Raw genomic sequence first — 23016 nt, forward strand, 5'->3', positions numbered from 1 at the left:
TTTGACGTTGACCAACCATCGCACCGTAAAAGGAGGCTATAAAGGCAACGCTCGGGTAATCACCTATCAAACGAAGTCTAATCTCAAGATCGCAAGATTGGGATTGTCCTCCCATAAATCGGGATGAGATGCTGAAAGTTGTACAACGCCACTCGGAGAGCTAGAAACTGTAAAATGCATGGCCATGCTCGGATGAATCATAGGATATGATTATCTGTTTATTTGATCAGTTGAACTCTGAAACCGAGAAACACCTCTGGACATAATAAGGATGACAACTCTTACCTTATGTTCAAGAGCAAGCATCGAGCGACAAAGGAATTAGGAAATGCACACTTGTCCCTAAGGACAAGTGGGAGTTTGAAGGAAATAATGCCCTTGGTCCAAGTATGCATTTAATGTTAAGTTTAATAAATGCGGTTCAGTATTAACAAGTTAATAATTCTGCGAGATCAAGTGAGCTGAATGCCTAGCTAGAGGCCGCTTCAGTTCAAGTGGAATTAATGATATTAATCCACAACTTACTCTTGACTGAACCCGTAGGGTCACACAAATAGTACGTAAACGGATCAAGTATTTAATGGCATTAAATACTCCATCTATGGATATTCGGAATCGACGGATCTTGGTTTCAGTGGGAGCTAAGATCGTCAAAGGCAAGAAATGAATACTCCGGAAACGATGATATTGCCGGAAACGGAAATATGGATCGTATCGGAAATATAAATATTATCCCAGTCGTAGATGTTGCCGGAAACGGAAACATGGTACGTTTCGGAAAATATTATCGAAAATAGAAATATTGCCGGAATCGGAAATATTGCCGGAAACGGAAATATTGTCAGAATCGGAAATATTATCGGAATCGGAAAATAATTCCGGAAACGGAAATATTAAATATTTGTTCGAAACGGAAATTAATTTCGGAATCGGAAATATTAAATATTGTTCGTATCGGAAATGAATTCCGGAACCGGGAATTTAATCGGAAGCGCATCGTACGAATTGGCATCGGACGAGGCTTGCTAGACGAAGGCCCAACACGAAGCCAGGCCCGCGCCCAGCAAGCCAAGCGCCCAAACACGGAGCTGCCACAGCCTCGCCAGGCCCAGCGCAAGGCCAGGCCCATCAAGGCCATAGGCGCGCGCGGGCTTATGCTCGTGGGCTCCGAGGCAGTGCCTGCTCGTGTGGGCCGCAAGGCCTGCGCGGGTGCGTGCGTTCCTCGTGGTCGTGCAACACTCGTGTTCGTAACGAATCCTAATCCTATTGGAATTCGTGCATTGATTAAATCCTAATCCTAAAAGATTAAATTTATTATTTAGAGTTCTAATAGGATTCTAATTAATAAATCCATATCCTAGTAGGATTATAGTTCCTTTCCATAAACTCTATAAATAGGTGCCTAGGGTCACATATTTACATCGACAATTGAAGTATTCTAAAGGTAAGATTTTGAAGCAAAAATCAGCCAAACACTTGTAACCTAAATAGCCGAAAATCCTAGAACCTTAAGGGCGATTCTAGTTGGTCAAGCTTAAGGCGGATCCGGACGTGCTGTGGACTATCTACGGAGGGACGACACTTGGAGTCCTAAAGACTTGTTCTTGTTCGGTTCGGGCGCAGCTAGGGAGGACACGCTACAAAGTGTATGCATCTATATTATGCTAAATGATTATGTGTAAATAATATGTTTCCTGGCTTTATGGTTTTTCCGCATGATTTATGTTTTGTCATATGTATCATAACCTAACACTAACATCCTCAGTGATGTCATGATCCACAAACTCCTGGAACAGATCATCATCACTGGCATCCTCATAATCATCATCACTCAATAAAACATCACTATCCTCAGTTCCTTCACAGTCATCATCCAGTAGTGTATCCTGCCCTACAGCTGTCTCCCCCTTCTCTACAGCTCTCTTCCCCTTCCCTCCAAATCTCTTCCCCACCGTTCTCTCCTTCTCACCTACTGATCTCTCCTGATCAAACTCAGCTCTATTCTGCTCACCTATTGATCTCTCCTGATCAAACTCAGCTCTATTCTGCTCACTTACATATAGCACCTGATCACCTCCAGCTCTCTCCTGAACAGAACCTCCATTTCTCTCCTGAACAGAACCTCCAGCTCTCTCCTGAACAGCTCCACCAGTCACACTGCCAGATCTAGCACCTGCCCTTTTTTGGTCAAGAGTTCTCTTGTACAGGAAAACTGTGGGTAGCTTCTGTCTCACTGCTTGATCTAGCAGTGAAAAGGGTTGCTTTGTGGTAGGTGGGAGTGTGAGGGATGGAATCAAACCTGTTGGAAGGGGTGGGTTTTGTCTGGACAGAATTGATGCAGGAGGGGAGGGGGGATTTTTTTGAAAACAAATGATGAAAGGATTTTATTTAACAGATTTGTGGTGGGAGGCAATTTGCTCAAGTGTTGTGAGTGTTGACTGGAATTAGGGTTTTGACTGCTTTTGGTGAATGGACTGCTGACTGTACTGCTGATTTGGACAACTTGTGGGCCCCCCTTGCTGAGTCACCACTAAAGGAATTACTCCCTCCTCCACTTCCCTCATCAGTGTCAATCTTACTCTCACTATACCACCTCACATATGAAGGAAACCGACTCCTCAAATCAACCCCCTTCTCAACATGTACCACGTATAGTTGGTACGATCCGTCTTTTTCGGGTGCGCTCAAAAACTCGGGAATCTCAGCATCACTCTTAATTTCTTTCCTACCATTCCCATTTAAGCTACAACCACGCCTCCTAAACCATATTTGACTCACTGCATCGTACCCTAATTCCCTCTTAATCCAATCACAAAACTCAAAATAGCACACTTCCTCAACATTTGTATGCAATGTCATCCCCGCCTTAGGATTATCACCCCTTTCATAAGTTGTTCTATTATTGTTCGTTACAAATTGACCCCCGTGAAACAAACTAATTGTGACAAGCTCCATCAATTTATACCAAGTGTAATTTACGTTTATCCTACCGTTAAACCTGATGCGCACACACAAACAAACTACTCATTCAATTCCTTCATTTTAATCCAAGCATAACCATATTCTACAACACATAATCCAACATTCAAAGCACAAATTCCAATTTACTGTTTTTAGGTAAACACACTAACACAATGGTTTCACAATTCGATTATGCACTAAATAATTCAATAATACTACTTAATTAATCAGAAATCCCTAATTGTTTAATTAAAATCGAAATTTTAGGGTTCAAATTTTGAAAATTACCTGGGTTTTTGTATGAGTCTGTTATTCCCAAAATTGATCAACTCTGTCGTTTTCCTCTTCCTTTTCCTTGATGTTGATGTCGCCTTCTTTCCTTTATTGCCCTCCATTAGAGTACAAAAGAGCAGCAACGAACAGAGCCAAAAACAGAAAATGAAAGTGACAGAAAAGTCAGAAAATTAAACCCAAAAATGAAAAAAAAAACACTTCAATTTAAGTAGTTGGAGTGAGGTGACGTTTGAGTGCAGAAGAACTTACCGCATTCAATGAAGCTTCATTGATGGTGGAGCTACATTAATGGCGACAGAGAAGATGAAAGGTTTGTCATATTTTTTTTTTTTTTTTTTAGGTTTTAAGTCTACCCCTTTTATATGCCAGGAAAAGGGAGGGAAAAGGGTGCACTTAAGGAAAATCGAAGGCACGTGCTAAACACGTGAGAGTCAAGCCGGAAAAAAAAAGTCAATACCTGAAAATGCCAAAAGGCTGTGTTTTGCAAAAAAAAAATTACTTTTAGGTCTGTTTTTGCAAAAAAAATTATAAAATGTTGTTTTTTGCAAAAAAAATGGTTATAAAAGGTTGTTTTTGGAAAATTTGCCATGACAAAACAAATAAATACACATCCCTCTTTTAATAATCACACCTAAAACTCGTATATTATACTTTTGAGTGTATATAACCATTCTATCAACCTTTCATTCTACGCAGTGGCGGAGCCATGATTTTTTTTCGGGGTGTCGGCAGTGGCGTATCCAGGATTTTTAGTGTGTTGTGTCTGATCATCTTCCACAAAACACAATACTCCGTATATTACTAAAAAAATGTATAGTCCTAAAATTAATAAATATTCATATTACAATCAAATATTCTTGCGTGCACCTGATCCACAATAATATTAGTGTGGACCCAAAATCAATAGTTTTCTCTAACATCTTTTTTACACTCACAGTGACCTTTATTGTTCATATAGTAACTATAATAAATTTAAAACCAAAATTCTTAGACATAGTAACCATTCTTTGAAGCATAGTAACCTTATGTTTTTAAAAGCAAATTGGGACTTAAATCACATGATTCAAGCACAACATATACAAACGACATTAATTTGATACATTTTTCATAATAATCCTAATAAAATGTTAAAATAAATTAGGAATAATTTGTTGACTTTATTTTAAGGCATGGTCTACAATAAATTTAGTGTGGACCAAGTCCATTTAAGAATTACAAAATTATTACAATTATTCTCTACTTGTTTCATATGCGTGGTGAAAAGAATAACTTAATTTAAGAAAGCGGGTGCTTAATTCGAAAATCTAAGAGACCGATAAAACTGATCTCTTAGGATTATCCCCATAGTTATTCAAAACTATAGAGACCAGTTGTTTCTAAAGACTGGTCTCTTACGATTATTTAAGTATAACCTAAGAAATCAGTCCTACATTATAATAGGTCTCTTAGCTCTCAGCTATCATTATTTTTTTCTCCCAATTTTTCTTTGGGGGTCCGCACCTATCTGGCTCCGCCACTAATTCTAGTTGTTCATCACTCATGCTGACATATGCGTTGCATATTCAGATTATTCAATTTGTGAGATGCATGTTCCAAATTATGTACGCCGGTCCAAACATTTGCTACTCCATACTAATTACTAAACTTATAAATTTTAGAGAAAAAATATTTCTTCTCTAAGCTTATACTTAAAATTAAGGATTGCGAAATTAGTAAACTATAATTTTGTTTGTATTCCTAATCAAGAGAGGTTGACAATCTAGTTTTTTTGTTGGGGTTGGGCCATTGGTGTGGCCGTGTGGGTGAAAGGGTTCTCAAAACAAGTCTATGACCGATTACTGATTTGAGCCTAATTAATTTTTGTCGAATGTCGGTCGAACTGATTGAATCGGGTAACCCTATTTTATTCCACGTGTCCACCTGGGGTAGGTATAGAGCTGTCAATAACTGTCCCGACCCGAAAACCCGACCTAAACCACCGATCGAACCCGTAATCGACCATGACCCGAAATTTTGGTAAAACAGGTAACCCGAAATCCGACCCGAAAAAACCGATAACCGATTTTAACCCGACGTTGTATGACTCGAACCCGAACCGACACCCGGCTGAAAGATAACCGATAACCGAACTGACCTGACTGAATAGTGATCTAAACTCGATTTGTTGCCCGACAATGACCTTAACCCGTTTTTTACCACATAACATGTTATGACTTGACATGTGGAGTAAATATTTTAAGATGACTAAATCAGATATTGACTTGATCTTAACCTGTGTCCGAGAGTGAATCCGACCTGAATTTCAAACCGACCCAAAAATTACGATCCAAACTTGACCCCAAACCCGAGATTAACCGATTCAAACCCAACTATATAAGACCCATACCCGAAATTGAACCCGACCCGAACCCAACTTGTACCCGAAAGGGAAAAAACCCGACATGATCCAACCGAAAACCAACCCGACCTGCACCTGAGTGATAAAGTGACTCGACAACCCGACCTGATCATGACCCGAGACCCAAAATGACCCGACCCGAATCTGACCCGATGATATGTTTTGACAGTTGTAGGTAGGTCAAACAAACCTGAGTAATTCCTAAACAATCACCGTGATTAACAAATCTCGTCAATCACATGGCACGGAATGTAATATACAAAGAAATAAGGCTACCAAGGTAATTTCGCGTTGAACTATGGTTAAGGCAAGTTAACTCCTTTATTTTATCTATCAATTTGATTTTTCTTTTGTTGTTTGCTACATAGTATACTTTATAACTCCCACGTCTCTTCCACTTCATCTCCTCAATAACACTCAATACCAAATTTTCATTTAATTTATATAATATTTCAACCTTCAAATTCATATTTTATTAAATTATATATTCTCACTAAACTCACAAGCTCTCAATAAAAATAAAAACTTCAAATAACAGTTAAACAATCACTATATAACTACCCGTTCTTTGAACGGGCTCAAGAGCTAGTTAGAAGAAATATTTTTCCAGAAAACAATGGGGTGGGCATGAATTAGAAGTTCATAACATTTAGCAAAATAAGTTAGGGAGGAATGTCGGTCTATAAAAAATTGCAACCATGTAGGTTTAATAAATAGTGAAATTCATTAACGCCAGAATTATATCCATCTAAAACGTTTCTCATTCTTGATTCACCATAACCACTAATGTATTAATCAATGTCTCTAATTAAATTATTCTAAACGGTTAAACTAAAATTGGAAAGGGAATGATGAAATGTTGAGGTGACTTATTATGTGTCGAATGAAGAATTGATTATGTATTCTTGAACACGTGTCTTCTAAGTGGTGGTGATTACGTATCCGTCATGTGTCGTCAAAATGGTGTTGCTTATGTGTCCTTAAAATAGAGTTGGTTTTATTTTTTAAATAATAGGTATTGATTTGGGGTTTTTTTCTTTTTACTTTTCTAAAATTAAAGTAAATAGATTATAGACTTTGGAATAATAATTGGCCAAAAGGTGTAAAAATGTTTCTGTTTGTCAAATTTAATTTTAAGTTTCTTGGTTGTACACTTCTATTCTCAAAATGGTTTCTCTAGAAACTGTTTCTAGAAAACTACTTCTTAGAAATAGAAATTGTCTTCTAGAAGCTTAACCAAACCGTGCCTAAACCCCATTATAAATTCTTATTTACAAAGGTTGCACAATAAATATTGTACACCGGAGTAAAAGTTAAATCAAAATGCTTAAAAGTTAAGCTTATATATGTAAAAGTTATCTATTTTTTAGTGAATTTTTTTTCATTTTAATAAAACTTATTTTTTCAAATTCACTAAAAATGTATAAAATTAACGGATTTTTCATGAAATACCCCCGAATTATGGCGTAATTCACCAAATGCCCCTCGACTTTCAGAAATTCACCAAATGCCCCTCACAAATGACTTAATACCCAAAATACCCTTACTAATGACGCGCCGTTAGTCCTCCGTTAGCCTAATTTTTAAATTCACCAAATACCCCTATTTTATTACTTATTTCATATAATACCCCTATTCTGAAACTTAATTCACCAAATACACATAACTTAAAATTACCCATTTTGATGCTCAGCGGCTAGTTTTTATGTTTGAAAATTAGCCGTTGCTTATTGTTTGCTTATAAAAACCCCTTTTCTGACTATTTATTGTAGTTTTTCTATTGTTTTGTTAATTTCATATCATTTTTGTCATGAGTTTTCTTTCAAAATCATCATCCACACCCATGAATCCACATATGTAAGAGTCCCAAACAATTTCTAATATTATGGGAGGAAATTTCCATCTGAGGCTCCGATACAACACTCAGTAAGTTTCAATTATGATCCAATAAGTTCAGGCCTCATCCAGTAAAGACAATGCACTTTAGCAGAGCAAAAGGCCAAAAAACCCCATTTTCAAAGGGATCTTATGTAAGTGAAGCTGAAGTAATTCAATCTAAAGCTAACACCTTAATTTTCTTATTGTCCGAATGGTAAAGTAACTAAGAAATCAAGTTCAATAACACATACATTTTTATCACAACCTCGATTTCAACTTGGATTCATGATGTGAAAATCTTGAGTTTGGAGGCAAATCTTTGTGCCAAGATTCATGTTTTTTCACTGGTTCATGAGCTTTGGAACATACCTTAGTTTCATTTTTTTTTCTTGTTCCCTCAAATCCAAAAATAGACATTTGTCCATAAATCTGACCATGTCAATAGGACCTAGCTCAAAAGAAAAGTGGGAAAACCTTTATGCCTCGACTGTAAGGTTGAGAGAAAGTTAGGAGATTGAAGAAAGATGTTTGGAGGCAGTAGAGACAGGAGACAAAAGGGAGTTAACGTTAAATATGTGGCATGGAAGCAATAGAAGCCGAGGTAGCTGGAACATATGCGTTAGAATAAAATTAATAAGAGCTTTATTTTTAATCTGTTTGCATATGTTAAAGATATTTCCCATATTGAAAAAGGAATACCTTCCGATTGCGTGGTAAATATAATTAATTGGTCACATAAAGAATAAGGTACAAAAGAAGTAGCTATTTTCTTGAAGAGTTGCGACGTTTTGAGGTGTTTTTAGGAGTGTTTTCCGTTTTAGTGTTGTACCGGAGCTTCAGATTGAGTGTTGTATCAGATATTCGGATGTCAAATTTTCTCCCATGATAACAAAATTTATTTGGGACTCTTACATATGTGGACTCATTGGGTGTGGATGATGATTTTGAAAGAAAACTCATGACAAAAATGATATGAAATTAACAAAATAATAGGAAAACTACAATAAACCGTCAGAAAAAGAGTATTTATAAGCAAACAATAAGCAACAACTAATTTTCAAACACAAAAACTAGCCGTTGAGCATCAAAATGAGTAATTTTAAGTTATTGGTATTTGGTGAATTAAGTTTCTGAATAAGGGTATTTGGTGAAATAAGTATTAAAATAGGGGTATTTGGTGAATTTGAAAATTAGGTTAACGGAGGACTAACGGCGCATCATTAGTAAGGGTATTTTGGGTATTAAGTCATTTGTGAGGGGCATTTGGTGAATTTCTGAAAGTCGAGGGGCATTTGGTGAATTACGCCAAAATTCGGGGGTATTTCATGAAAAATCCGTAAAATTAATCATTTAACCCTTTAAAATATTTATTTATTAATTTTTTTTACTAATATAAAAATTAATCAAAACCAGGTTAAAGTTACAAAAAATGAGTAAAAGTTATCTTGGTGTACAATAAATTTATTGTACACCTTGTGCGCGCAAGACCTTTTAAAACCCCATATCTTGGGGTTCAAGGTATGGATTTAAAACTCTTTAAATTTCCAACTAAACACATGATATGGGTTTAAACCATTCTAACCCATACCTCATACCTAACATCCGCGAACCAAACACCCCCCTTAGGTACTACTTAACAACTGATTTAAAGAAGTTAACTGATTTCAAATTATAGTTGAACTTCAAAGATAAAATCGAACTTGATTACAAAGTGCTCCTTCCAATATAAACAATAGAAATACAGAGTACAAATTTAACTTAATCCAAGACTCTCTCTCAGCAATAATTCACTTGCCTACAGGCTACATCTTAATAATACTAAGTTACAAACAACTTGATCTTGTTATTACAGTAAATTAATGAGTAGCTAAATTAGCGGATTGATGGGTCTAACCTCTGAATTTTCCCGAAACAACAAGATCATAAGTTCGTCCTGTTAGGTTATGATACATATGACATTACATAGATCATGCGGAAACAACCATTAACCCAGGACAACATATTATTTACACATAATCATATAGCATAATTTAGATGCATACTCTTTGTTGCGTGCCCTCCCTAGCTGCGCCCGAACCGAACAAGAACAAGTCTTTAGGACTCCAAGTGTCGTCCCTCCGTAGATAGTCCACAGCACGTCCGGATCCGCCTTAAGATTGACCAACTAGAATCGCCCTTAAGGTACTAGAAAATTTCGGCACTTTTATGAGCAAGATGTGTGTTTTAATTTTCTCTCAAAAAACTCACTTTTGAATACTTTGAAAACTTGTTATAAATTGTGAGCCCTAGCCTCATATTTATAGGGGTATGGAAAGGGAATCGAAATCCTATTCAGATACAAATTAATTAAACCTAGAATCCTACAAGAACTCTAATTTAATTAATTTATCAAATAGAATTAGGAATTTAATCATTAACCGAACTCTGCATGTTTTAGGAAACGTGCACGAACACAAACACTTGCACACACACGCACGGCTGCCACGATGGGCCCCATGCGTGCGCGCGAGCAGCAGCCCACGCAGCGCCCGCGCGCGCTGCGCGCTGCGCGTGCTGTGCGCGCTGTGCGCGCTGCGCAGCCTGCTGGGCCTGGCCTTGCGCTGGGCCTGGCGTGGCTGTTTGTGCGGCGCGCTTGGCTTGCTGGGCGATGGCCTGGCTTCGTGCTGGGCCTCGTCCGGCAGGCCTCGTCCGATGCTTATTCGTACGATGCGCTTCCGATTAAATTTTCCGATTCCGGAATTCATTTCCGATACGAACAATATTTAATATTTCCGATTCCGGAATTAATTTCCGTTTCGAACAAATATTTAATATTTCCGTTTCCGGAATTATTTTCCGATTCCGGTAATATTTCCGATTCTGACAATATTTCCGTTTCCGGCAATATTTCCGATTCTGGCAATATTTCCATTTCCGATAATATTTTCCGATACGTACCATGTTTCCGTTTCCGGCAACATCTACGACTTGGATAATATTTATATTTCCGATACGATCCATATTTCCGTTTCCGGCAATATCATCGTTTCCGGAGTATTCATTTCTTGCCTGTGACGATCTTAGCTCCCACTGAAACCAAGATCCGTCGGTTCCGAATATTCATAGATGGAGTATTTAATGCCATTAAATACTTGATCCGTTTACGTACTATTTGTGTGACCCTACGGGTTCAGTCAAGAGTAAGCTGTGGATTAATATCATTAATTCCACTTGAACTGAAGCGGCCTCTAGCTAGGCATTCAGCTCACTTGATCTCACTGAATTATTAACTTGTTAATTAATACTGAACCGCATTTATTAGACTTAACATAGAATGCATACTTGGACCAAGGGCATTATTTCCTTCAGTCTCCCACTTGTCCTTAGGGACAAGTGTGCATTTCCTAATTCCTTTGTCGCTCGATGCTTGCTCTTGAACATAAGGTAAGAGTTGTCATCCTTATTATGTCCAGAGGTGTTCCTCGGTTTCAGAGTTCAACTGATCGAATAAACAGATAATCATAGCCTATGATTCATCCGAGCACGGCCATGCATTTCACAGTTTCTAGCTCTCCGAGTGGCCTTGTACAACTTTTAAGCATCTCATCCCGATTTATGGGAGGACAATCCCAATCTTGCGATCTTGAGATTAGACTTCGTTTGATAGGTGATTACCTGAGCGTTGCCTTTATAGCCTCCTTTTACGGTGCGACGGTTGGTCAACGTCAAAGCAACCAGTTCTCAAACAAGTAATCTCAAATCACTCAGGTATTGAGGATTTAGTGTCTAATAATTTAATGAAATTTACTTATGACAGACTTTCATCTCTTACAGTAAATTTTCATAGGTCTTGTCCGATACTAGTCTTCCCAAAGTAAGTATCTATGCAAATGATTATGACATTGCCATGTCCACATAGTTCAAGAAACAGAACTACTAGTCATCTTGCATTCTAGTCGTCTAACGTTTTCTATGCGTCCAATTTTATAGAAAACTCCGACTAGGGACCATTTTCAACCTTTGACATTCAAGTTCACTTGATAGACATTTCTTAGTCACAGGACTGGTCCTGACAGTCTATCTTGAATATATCGTCAAATTTGAAGGGACTCATCATTTAATACTAAACCAAGATTAAATGGAATATGAAAATACATTTCATATATGATAAATGTTCAACCCCAATGTTTTATAACCATGGGCCTCAAACCCATCTTCTAAAACAATTCATGGAATTCAAAGCTATGCTTGATTTCCAGTGCTACAACGTGAGTGTTGCTTCTCACTTGTTGCATAGGTTTAGTTATCATGCTTTGCCAATCTTAATATCCTTTTCATCGAATGTTCTTCGAGATATGATGATAAGATCTTTTCGAGTTTGTTTATTATGTGATCTAGTCTTTCTTACTTCGATGGTGGTTTTACTCATTTTGCAATGAAGAACCATCAAGTTAGCAGACGTTTTTCTTGCTTCAAGAGTGGTTCTACGCATTTTTCAATGAAGAACCATCAAGCCAGCAGATAGGTGATCTACCCAAGTTCAGTGAAGAACTTTAAACAACCCTGTTTTATTGCTTCTTAGGCAATAATTACTTTTACTTCAACTGTATAGGTTGCTAGTGATTCTTTGTTTGGATTTACCTATCCAGGCAGTTCATAGATATGTGGAAGATTCTCCAACTATATCTTGGAACATAGAAATTATTATTTTAATTTCCCACGCAACAACTCATGGTCTCCAACCCATGTTGCCATTTTCAAAACACGATGCTCTATAGCTCGTCCTTATCAATGGTTAACTCCAAAGGGTCTTGCTTGATCCTTTGCCAGTGTTTATGCGTGTAGCATCAATATTTAGCATATCTTTGTTTCCTTGAATCAAGAACTATTCCTATGTACCTTTTCAAGTATCATAAGTATTCTTGATCTCAATCTAGTTGATCTTCACTTAGATCAATAGAGATTGGTATATGTTCGTCATGCCTAAAGTCATACGATACGTTTTTGGCGATCCTCATATTATATCATACATGATAAATTCTTTTGCAGAATAATTCCCAATTGAATTCTATTCATGTAACTTTAGCTCATCTAGTTTCAGTAGATACTAAATCCAGCTAAATTCTTTGACATATAATATAGGTTAAGAATCTTACTTAGATCCTTGGATGTTTAACTTAGTAAATGCTTATACATAGTTCAAACATCCTTTACTTAGATTTATTCACATGGGTCGAATATCTCCAATGGAGACTTTCGTGTTTGATTTAGTAAATGCCATTACTTAATCCAAAACAATATCATAAGATCTTTGTAAATAGATCTTAATACCTAGTATGTACTAAGTTTCGCCATGGTCCATCATTGATGAATAATTTCAAATCTAAGTCATTAGCATTTGAATGTTATTTCACAATAGAGAGATATGTGTGTAATACACATAGGACCAATTAAGTTTTAAGTACTCCCACTAAACTTCTTATACATCTATAAGAATCATGTATATTTTATGAAACTAAAATGCTTATTAGCTTCACTTAAAATACAGTTCCCATTCCCAATTGCTTGCTTAAATCTGTACTTAGATTTTATAAGCTAGCTTTCCTTTTCAAGCATTTATTTGGATCCACAAATTCTATGACATACCATGTACATAATATATTCCATCATTTGATTGAGGAATACGTTTTGTCATCCAATTGCCAATATGCAATCATTGCTTGAATTATAGACTTAAGCATTACGATTTTGCATGAGGTTTCAACACAATCCATGCCATGAATTTGCTTGTAACCTTTAGCAACTAATCTAGCTTTGTGTGTGAACACAATTCCATGTTTGATGGTTTTTATCCTTAAAACAAACTTGCAACCAATAGGTGTGAACCTATTCTTGCAAATCAACAAAATTTCAATTTTGTCATCAAAACATTGAGTATGTTTTATGGCCTCTAACCATTTAAAACATTTGAGTCTATATATGGCCTCTAACCATTTTAGGGAATCTGGGTTTCGTCATAGCTTTCTTACAAGTCACAAACTCATTAATCTACATGATAATAGTTTGACTGCAAGTTGTAGGTTTCTTCACTATCTAATGGAAGAATCGCATAGCTTCAATGACCTGAACTCCATGTTTCTTCACTATCTAATAGAAGAATCTCATAGTTCCAGTGACTTGAACTCTATGCCTACTAGGGTATAGAACATCAAACAATAGAATATCAATAGCTACTTGAAAGTCCTTTGAATATTCTGTTCTCCTTGAAGCACTTGTAAAGTCTTCTAAGAGATGTCTATTCTTTAAAGCCACTTGTAAAGTCCTTATAGAATAAGTTCGGATTTTCTGAAGCACTTCGAAAAGCCTCCGGAATGTCCGTTTATGTTTGTTGTTTGCCTCGAAGACTTTCGAGGTCTATTTTCTCCCACTTGTCATTTTGGAAACGAATCTCCAAAAGGACATTATTTCGAGCAAACAAACATTATGTTCTCAAAAATTCGTGGTAGAAACAATACCCTTGTGTCTCATTTGAATAAATCATAATGAAACATATATCTAGACTTGGGCCTTAGTTTGTTGAATAACAAACACTAAGCTCCCACTGAGTTTAGCAACTTTCTAGATATGAAAAGTTATTCTGAAATTACTTTTCAATAGCTTTGACGAATTTGGTTTAGTTTGGTGGTAGTTGAGCATTTTGTTTTAGAAATTATAGGAAAAGTCTTTATGATCCATCATTGATCGAATCAAGTACTAATTGACTTCGATTATTCCAACTAAGATATGCCATATCTTATGGACCTAGATTGTGAAATTACAACACACAATCATTAATGATCATATTTGGTCTCAAGTAATCATCAACATGATCTAACCTAGATCTTTATGATTTCTTGCCAAGTGGATTTTATACTTCTGAATCTTTGAACTAGCCAAAAAGATTCAACTTATATCACTTTTGAGTAAATAAACCTATATTCACTCATATCCATGTGAAATAATAAAGTCATAAAATCTTTCTTTAGCTTTGAACTCTATTGTCTAGGCGTTCTAACAATAGTTCATATCTTTTGTTACTTTCAACAAGTAAGACTAGTTGTCTTAAAATGATCTAGAAATCAATCAACTTTCAAAAGTCCATCAAAATAGAGCTTTTGAATGTTAACTTGTTGATATGGTCTAAGCAACAATGCCAAAGATTAGTGGAACTCAAATCAAGGGGTTGATTTGAACCTAGTAAAGTTCTTTAAAGAGTTGTTTGTTTTAATCAAGCATATTGACTCAACCTGTAATTGACCATTTCATTCAAATAAACAAACATTGTTTTTGTTTTTCTTGAATGTGAGTCTTTCTGTGTTTGAAGCAGAAATTTAGGTATGCTGATTATGGAACAAAATAGCCATTAAGTTCCAGCCTTTGAAAGGACTTAAAACAAACTTAGATGACCCTACAATTAATGTAGCATTGCCATGCTTCATTTCCCACTTGTAGGTCATTAGTGTATCCTAGCTTCCATTATTTGAGTTATTACCGAAGTAAGAACCTCAAGCGGTATATGATACCAAGGAAGTTTGATTCCTAGGTCACTTCTCTTTAAACATAAACTTATAGGTAGAAACGGAATTATAAATTCCTTTCATTTGTTCCTTTGTTTTCCTATTTCTTGTACCCTTTCTTATAGTCTTAAGAATTGAATTCTTTAGTGTTGACTTTTATACTTTGTTAGACATGTCCAATGTCACCAACAAGGTTCTTTACCATTTTAATTTACGTTGAATATTTTGTTTCAACTAGATGATCTTACCAGAAGCTTCTAAAGTTCTCTAAGTATCGATCTATTCGAATGTCTAGGGACTAGACTCATTCGAGAATTAAATGGACAAAGATATTAGGTTGTTAACCATTGGTAAAGCTGAGCGTTTAAACTCAATGCTTTATGATCTCAAAACTACATTGTATCTTGATTTCACAAGCACCAATTGGTTTGCCATTCGATTTTGATATTCGAAAACAACCATAAAAGTCGATATAAGAAACGTACATTTTAAATTGCTCACTTTCTCTCTTTTCCGTGAATCGTTCTTGGATTCACTACCAATCGAGGAAATTTACTGTTACCTTTCTAAAAGGATTATTGCAGTGCAAGATATTTAATTATAAACAATAATTAAAACATACATTGAAGCATGCAAAGTCTAAACATTTATCATGAATAATAACTTGAAATTAAAGCAACCATGCAATTCAAACAAGTTATTAGCATTTTATTCGATTTTATTGTTCCGGCAGGTGTGAATAAAATGATTCCAAGATCCTAAAATCATTGAAGAACTAAGCACAGTTTGTCGACTTAATCCTAGAACATCTTAGGTAAGCAAAAGCCTTTTGCTAATAGTCTAGAAACTATTCTTGGTTGATAGGTACGTCTAAGAACTTATTAGGTAAACCTATCGAATTTGCCACGACATAAAAGGACTCCTTACTTATATCGTTGAGTTTCACCAAAACTAACATGTACTCACAATTATTTGTGTACCTTGCCCCTTTAGGACCAATAAGTAACACCTCGCTGAGCGAAAACTATTACTAGATTGATGTAAAGGATATCCAAGCAAGTGTATATTTTGGCATGGCACCTTTTAACTCAATTTTTTTAAGTTTGGAACTTAAGGCTCTTACTATGTTGGTTAGATTTTAAGTGAACTAAAATCCTTAATCATGCAACATAATCAAGCTTTTGATCTCATGCATTTTAAGACATATTTAAAAGCAATAAATAACTTAAAACATGCATAAGATAAATGTGATCTAGTATGGCCCGACTTCATCTTGAAGCTTTGACTTCAAAGTCCGTCTTGAAAATCTCCGTGGCAGGCACCATTTTCTTCAAATAGGATAAGTTATAACTAATTACAACTATTTGATGGTACGCAGACCATATTTGAATTGAAAAATAACTTTGGTACTTTAGACCAATTACATTCAAATTAATGGTACGCAGACCATATTTTCTATCCTATTTGGGCCATACTAGTCACTTCATAACCTGCAAAACAGTACATATACAATATATACCATTCACCCATTCATTATCATGAATGGCCCACATAGCTGGTTAGTAAAACACATTATGCATCACGTAAACATTTGCAGCAATTAATCAAGGGCACCAATAATCTACCAATTATTCAGTCCTTATTAATTCTAATCAAGTTGTTTTAACCTTAAGGATTTGTAGACCTAATCAAGAGTTTATGACTAAAAAGCGCTCCCACTTAAACCAATAAATTTATATGCTTTACTAATTTTAAACATAAAAATGTATTTCTAGTCCAACCGGAAACATACAAATTTAATTAAAATTTAAAGCTCATATCAATTTATAATTGAATCCAAAAGTTTAATTTAATTTCAGTCGTATTTAAATTAATTCATGATTTTAATTTTAGTAAAATAATTAGAATAAATAAAATTTATTATAATTACAATATTCAAAATTAAAATCCAAGAAAATAATTTAAATTATTAATTTTAAAATTAATTAAAATTACGTGAACTGAAATTCTCAAATTAAACATTCAAAAACGATCTTTAATCGTAACGCAAACACCCTACGCGTTGCACGCCCATGGGCCGCACGCACACAGCCATTGCTGGCCATGTGCGCGCAGCCCATGCGCTCGTCGCATAGCTGCTGCATCCCCATCGCAAGCCTCCGCACGCATTGGTGCTCGCTGCGCGCGCCAGCGCTCATCGCACGCGAGCTATCGCTCGCAGTGCGCGCGCGACATCGCTCGCTGGGCGCGCGACATCGCTCGCTGGGCGTGCGACATCGCTCGCTGGGCGCGCGACATCGCTCGCTGGGCGCGCGACATCGCTCGCTGGGCGCGCGAGCCATCGCTCGCTGGGCGCGCGAGCCATCGCTCGCTGGGCGCGCGAGCAATGCTGGCTGTGCGCGCGATTCCTCGCTCGTTGTGCGCGCGAGCAATGCTGGGCGCAGCGCTCGTGGCACGCGAGCTTGCGCTCGCTGCGTGCGAGGCTGCGCGCTCTTGTGCGAGGCAGCGCGCGTTGTGGCGCAGCTCGCTTGCTGCCCACACGCGACTGCCTTGGCTCGCCCTTCGCCCATGCCCATTCGTCCATTGCTCGTGGCACACGACACAAGGCAGGGCTGCTGCCTTGTGCTCGTGCACTACGCCCTTGCTCATTGCATTCGTGCCGCACGGGCGACGAGCTCCCTTGCTCGTCGTCGCATGCCCGCATTATACAACACCCCTTAAGGGTAACACGAAGCGTCCATTGCTTCGTGCGTGCAAGTTTTATGAACGAATCGCATAAAAATTTAAAATTTATATTTAAATTTAATGACAAATTAATAAATAATATTAATTTCATAATTTTAGGGCGAAAAAATCGAAAATTTATTATCCAATTGATTTCCGATTGTTATGGATTCAAGTCTAGGTCATAAAAAATTAAAATTTATCATAAATTTACAATTTTTTATGGTGGTTTTTAATCATAGGTTTCTAATTAAATTACAATTAATTATGAAAATCAAATTAATTCTAAATTATTCTAATTTTCAACAAATTAATCATAATTACAAATTAGATTGCATAATTAACAAGACTAGGCATTCAAACTTGTTAAACATATGCAGTAGGTCAATCAAAAAATTCAAGATTTATCAACAAGAATCGCAAATATTTAATTTAACATCTTAAATTTACGAAATTTTGCATTCGAAAAACTAAAACCTTCGAAAAGTCATAGTTAGGCTTCGAATTTGAGAATTCTGGGTTCGGCAGAAAAATATTATTTTTGTCAAAATTTTAGAATGCCTTTTACATGCGGAATTGACACAAAAATCACTCAATTCGGATGAGTAACGAAGAAACTGCCGAAAAACTGCGTACGTATAATTAAATAAACGCAATTTGCAATTAATTAACAATTATGAAAATTAATCACCCCTTTTAATTCTTGCAAATTTGTAATATTTAACCATGTTCATGCAATTTAGATTATGAAAATAATAAGGGGCTCGTGATACCACTGTTAGGTTATGATACATATGACATTACATAGATCATGCGGAAACAACATATTATTTACACATAATCATATAGCATAATTTAGATGCATACTCTTTGTTGCGTGCCCTCCCTAGCTGCGCCCGAACCGAACAAGAACAAGTCTTTAGGACTCCAAGTGTCGTCCCTCCGTAGATAGTCCACAGCACGTCCGGATCCGCCTTAAGATTGACCAACTAGAATCGCCCTTAAGGTACTAGAAAATTTCGGCACTTTTATGAGCAAGATGTGTGTTTTAATTTTCTCTCAAAAAACTCACTTTTGAATACTTTGAAAACTTGTTATAAATTGTGAGCCCTAGCCTCATATTTATAGGGGTATGGAAAGGGAATCGAAATCCTATTCAGATACAAATTAATTAAACCTAGAATCCTACAAGAACTCTAATTTAATTAATTTATCAAATAGAATTAGGAATTTAATCATTAACCGAACTCTGCATGTTTTAGGAAACGTGCACGAACACAAACACTTGCACACACACGCACGGCTGCCACGATGGGCCCCATGCGTGCGCGCGAGCAGCAACCCACGCAGCGCCCGCGCGCGCTGCGCGCTGCGCGTGCTGTGCGCGCTGTGCGCGCTGCGCAGCCTGCTGGGCCTGGCCTTGCGCTGGGCCTGGCGTGGCTGTTTGTGCGGCGCGCTTGGCTTGCTGGGCGATGGCCTGGCTTCGTGCTGGGCCTCGTCCGGCAGGCCTCGTCCGATGCTTATTCGTACGATGCGCTTCCGATTAAATTTTCCGATTCCGGAATTCATTTCCGATACGAACAATATTTAATATTTCCGATTCCGGAATTAATTTCCGTTTCGAACAAATATTTAATATTTCCGTTTCCGGAATTATTTTCCGATTCCGGTAATATTTCCGATTCTGACAATATTTCCGTTTCCGGCAATATTTCCGATTCTGGCAATATTTCCATTTCCGATAATATTTTCCGATACGTACCATGTTTCCGTTTCCGGCAACATCTACGACTTGGATAATATTTATATTTCCGATACGATCCATATTTCCGTTTCCGGCAATATCATCGTTTCCGGAGTATTCATTTCTTGCCTGTGACGATCTTAGCTCCCACTGAAACCAAGATCCGTCGGTTCCGAATATTCATAGATGGAGTATTTAATGCCATTAAATACTTGATCCGTTTACGTACTATTTGTGTGACCCTACGGGTTCAGTCAAGAGTAAGCTGTGGATTAATATCATTAATTCCACTTGAACTGAAGCGGCCTCTAGCTAGGCATTCAGCTCACTTGATCTCACTGAATTATTAACTTGTTAATTAATACTGAACCGCATTTATTAGACTTAACATAGAATGCATACTTGGACCAAGGGCATTATTTCCTTCACGTCCCTCAATTTTCTGGCCTTCATCATCGCCGATATTAACTTTACCCAAAAAATGGTCCAAGCTAGAAGCTCCGGCTGTCCCCAAACTTGCATGCAGGTCTACATCAACAATCAAAGACGAATCTTCCTCTGGAACAGAAACCACATTCCTAGAAAGGGGCACTTCACCATCCTCTGTCAGGCATCGCGCATTCTCCTCTTCAAAAAGTACAATGCGCCAGTGTTTTCTCTGGTAATTGTTTGAGTACTCATAGTTGCTATACTCCGCAACAATAGACCCATACACAAAGGGGACAGAAGCAGAAGCATCCTTGGCAATGACAGAGATTTTCACAGTAGCCCTCACAGCGCTGCTGAATACTATGAAGTTCACTGCAGCAAAGCTATGTTTCCCCATAAGAATACGGCATAGGGGCCTATCAAACCACTGTCCAGGATGATCATATACATGATAGTACATCATAAAACAATTATCAATTTCCACATGCCCCGCAATATCCTTGAGCTTCACGTACATAGAAAAAGTATCCCCTTCGTAACTGGTAAGCCCCTCCAGGGATGCTGCTTTGCCATTTCGAGGAAAGCTTTCAGGACAAGACTCACCCCTTTTGTAAATATAATGCCTACCAGGAGAGGAATCAACTGCGATTGTGCCATACATATCCACTTTTTCCCTACCTTCATGAGCAACAAAGACTGAAAGCACCTGTATTTGTTCATTAAAGGTCATTCTTCTTGTTCGTGATACACTCCTGAAAGAAAAGGTCCATATTAGTGCTTCAAATACCAAGCCAAACAAGGAATAAACAGTTGCAGCAGATACAAAGAAAAGCAACCAACCTGCATATACTCGAGGCTGAGACAGGTTGTTGATGAGACTGCGACATGCACAAACAAGAAAAGAAAATAGCTTTAAAAGGTAGGAGATAAAGAAAAGAAAAATGGAGATTAAAGGTGGACAGAAAACACACACACCAGTTGACTTTCACGGTTCTTTTCTTTCTCGAGGTCTAATCCACCTTGATCACTAGTAGAGAAGTTCACTTCAGCTTTGACACAGATATTTCCAACAGACAAAAATTCCGGAGATGTCACAAAATTTCCACAGATATTGAATTCTTTTGACCCCTTGAGAACAATGTTCTCTTTAGCACCACGCTCCCTCAAGGTTATGTCTAATGTAACCAAAAGGGAGGAATAGGATGGCACGCAAAACAACGATCTACACAACTCTATTGGAATCCCGTAAGTCAGTCGATCATGCTTCCTTGGTAGTTTCTTATAAAGAACAATTGGAGGATATTCTGTAGAAGAGTCGTCCGCAGTGTGCCCAAAAGTCCTGCCATAGCAAGCTGTGATGCTTCCATAAATCTTAGCATTGCGGAGTCCACTTCTTTCAACACCATCTTCTCCTACTTTAACAACTTTTATTACTTCCACTTCAGCAATAAGGCCACAAGGCATAGAAATATAATTCACACAAACAGATCCAAGGATACCCTTAAAAGATAAGGATTTGAATTCATGATAGCAAACTTCAGCGGTATTGTCCAAATTTAAACACCCTTTCACAAACCAAACATTATCAAGACCCCGACCCCGACCTATCCCTCCAGCAAGTAACCAGCTAGAGTTACCCTCAGTTGCAAGATCCAATCCCTTCTCTGCAAAAGGATATTCCCAGCAGTTTTTCTTTTTGTTCCGGCTCAAGATCTTGAGACTTACAGTCATGCTAAGGGCTCCATTGATTGTGATAATACTGTCTTGTGGACCATTAAGCAATAAGGTGTTATTGTCTGAGGAGATAAACTGAGGATTCCCCTTATCTCGCCTGTAGAGATGAATTGTTTCTCCTTTATCATCAACAACAAAGATTTCACCATATATTAGATATGACTTTTGATTATCATATAGTTGGACAGTCACAGAAGACACTTCAATAAGATATTCTCCAAAAGTAAGACCCAAATCTTTATTAGAATTAAACTTGAAATCCATAGGATTCACGGAGTCTTTGTCAAATGTATCTCCCATGTTCGAAACAGTTACCTACAATTTTTATTTTTTGGCAAATAAAAGGGGTTATATTACCAAAAGGGATAACAAAAAGCTACTTATAAGCAGTTAAGTACAAAACTCAAGAACAAAGCTCATCGCAAAAACGGAGCACCTACACAGACAAACCACTTTATGAAAATGTTATAAATTACACATCTTTTCATGTAATCTAGCAGTTCAGGGAATAAATTTACAAACAAATATGGCACCCACTACAATAGTTCTTCATCATATTAAATTAAAAACTAAGATGAATTGTGATGCCAATTATACGATGAGGAAAGGGAACAAAATTGTCACTTTCAGGTTCATAATATCCAAAATTGTCAATTTCAGGTTCATAATTGCCAAAATTGTCATTGCACTTTCGATGGTAAGTTGAATTACACCAAAAAAAAAAAACAAAAAAAAATGGTAAATTGAATTATAAATTTAGCCAGTCCTTTGATGAATGAGCCAAAAAAATGTTCAAATCAGATACAATCGAAGGAATAGGAACTAAAACAGAAAACTTTCCGAAAATTGAAGGGATTGAATATCAATTGTTTGTTGAATCAAAACCTAAGTTTGTGACAAAAACCCTAGAAATCAAATTATGACAAGATTGAGAGTGTTAGATTTGAGTTACCTGATTAACTCTGAAACCCCTCCTTCCTGACGCGGCGGTTATGGCGGCCACACCCACGGTACGGTTTTCGTGTAATGTTTGGAATCAATCTTATTCCTTACCACGCCATCTCAACCTCCGTATTTATACGGGGCAACTTTATGAAAAACTACTCTTCCGTTTTAGACCTGAACACTGGCTGGGCTTAAGTTCGAACCGGAAGTTTTAAAGCCCATAAAGGTGGCCTTTTCACGAACTAAGGGTCTACCGTTTACTAATATAATCTACTGTTTTTTCATGAAATGTTCCTGAGATTTAACGAAATGCACCAAATACATTTGCTTATTTCGAATCACATAATATACCCCTATTTTTCCGTACTGTTCAT

General features: G+C 37.2%; 1 protein-coding gene across 1 annotated transcript; it reads right to left on the reverse strand.

The window, feature by feature from the left end:
• Positions 1-1739: 1739 nt before the first annotated feature.
• On the reverse strand, positions 1740-22717 carry LOC130462889 (uncharacterized). Its single transcript, XM_056831862.1, has 7 exons — positions 22650-22717; positions 20939-22012; positions 20804-20841; positions 19964-20715; positions 3250-3340; positions 2483-2998; positions 1740-2322 (listed from the first exon to the last, which is right to left on the reverse strand). The coding sequence occupies exons 2-7, from the start codon at positions 21995-21997 to the stop codon at positions 1740-1742; spliced, it is 3039 nt and encodes a 1012-aa protein (XP_056687840.1). The 5' UTR covers positions 21998-22012; positions 22650-22717.
• Positions 22718-23016: the final 299 nt, after the last annotated feature.

Source organism: Spinacia oleracea, chromosome 6 (assembly GCF_020520425.1).
Source record: "Spinacia oleracea cultivar Varoflay chromosome 6, BTI_SOV_V1, whole genome shotgun sequence".
Taxonomy (NCBI): Eukaryota; Viridiplantae; Streptophyta; class Magnoliopsida; order Caryophyllales; family Amaranthaceae; genus Spinacia; species Spinacia oleracea.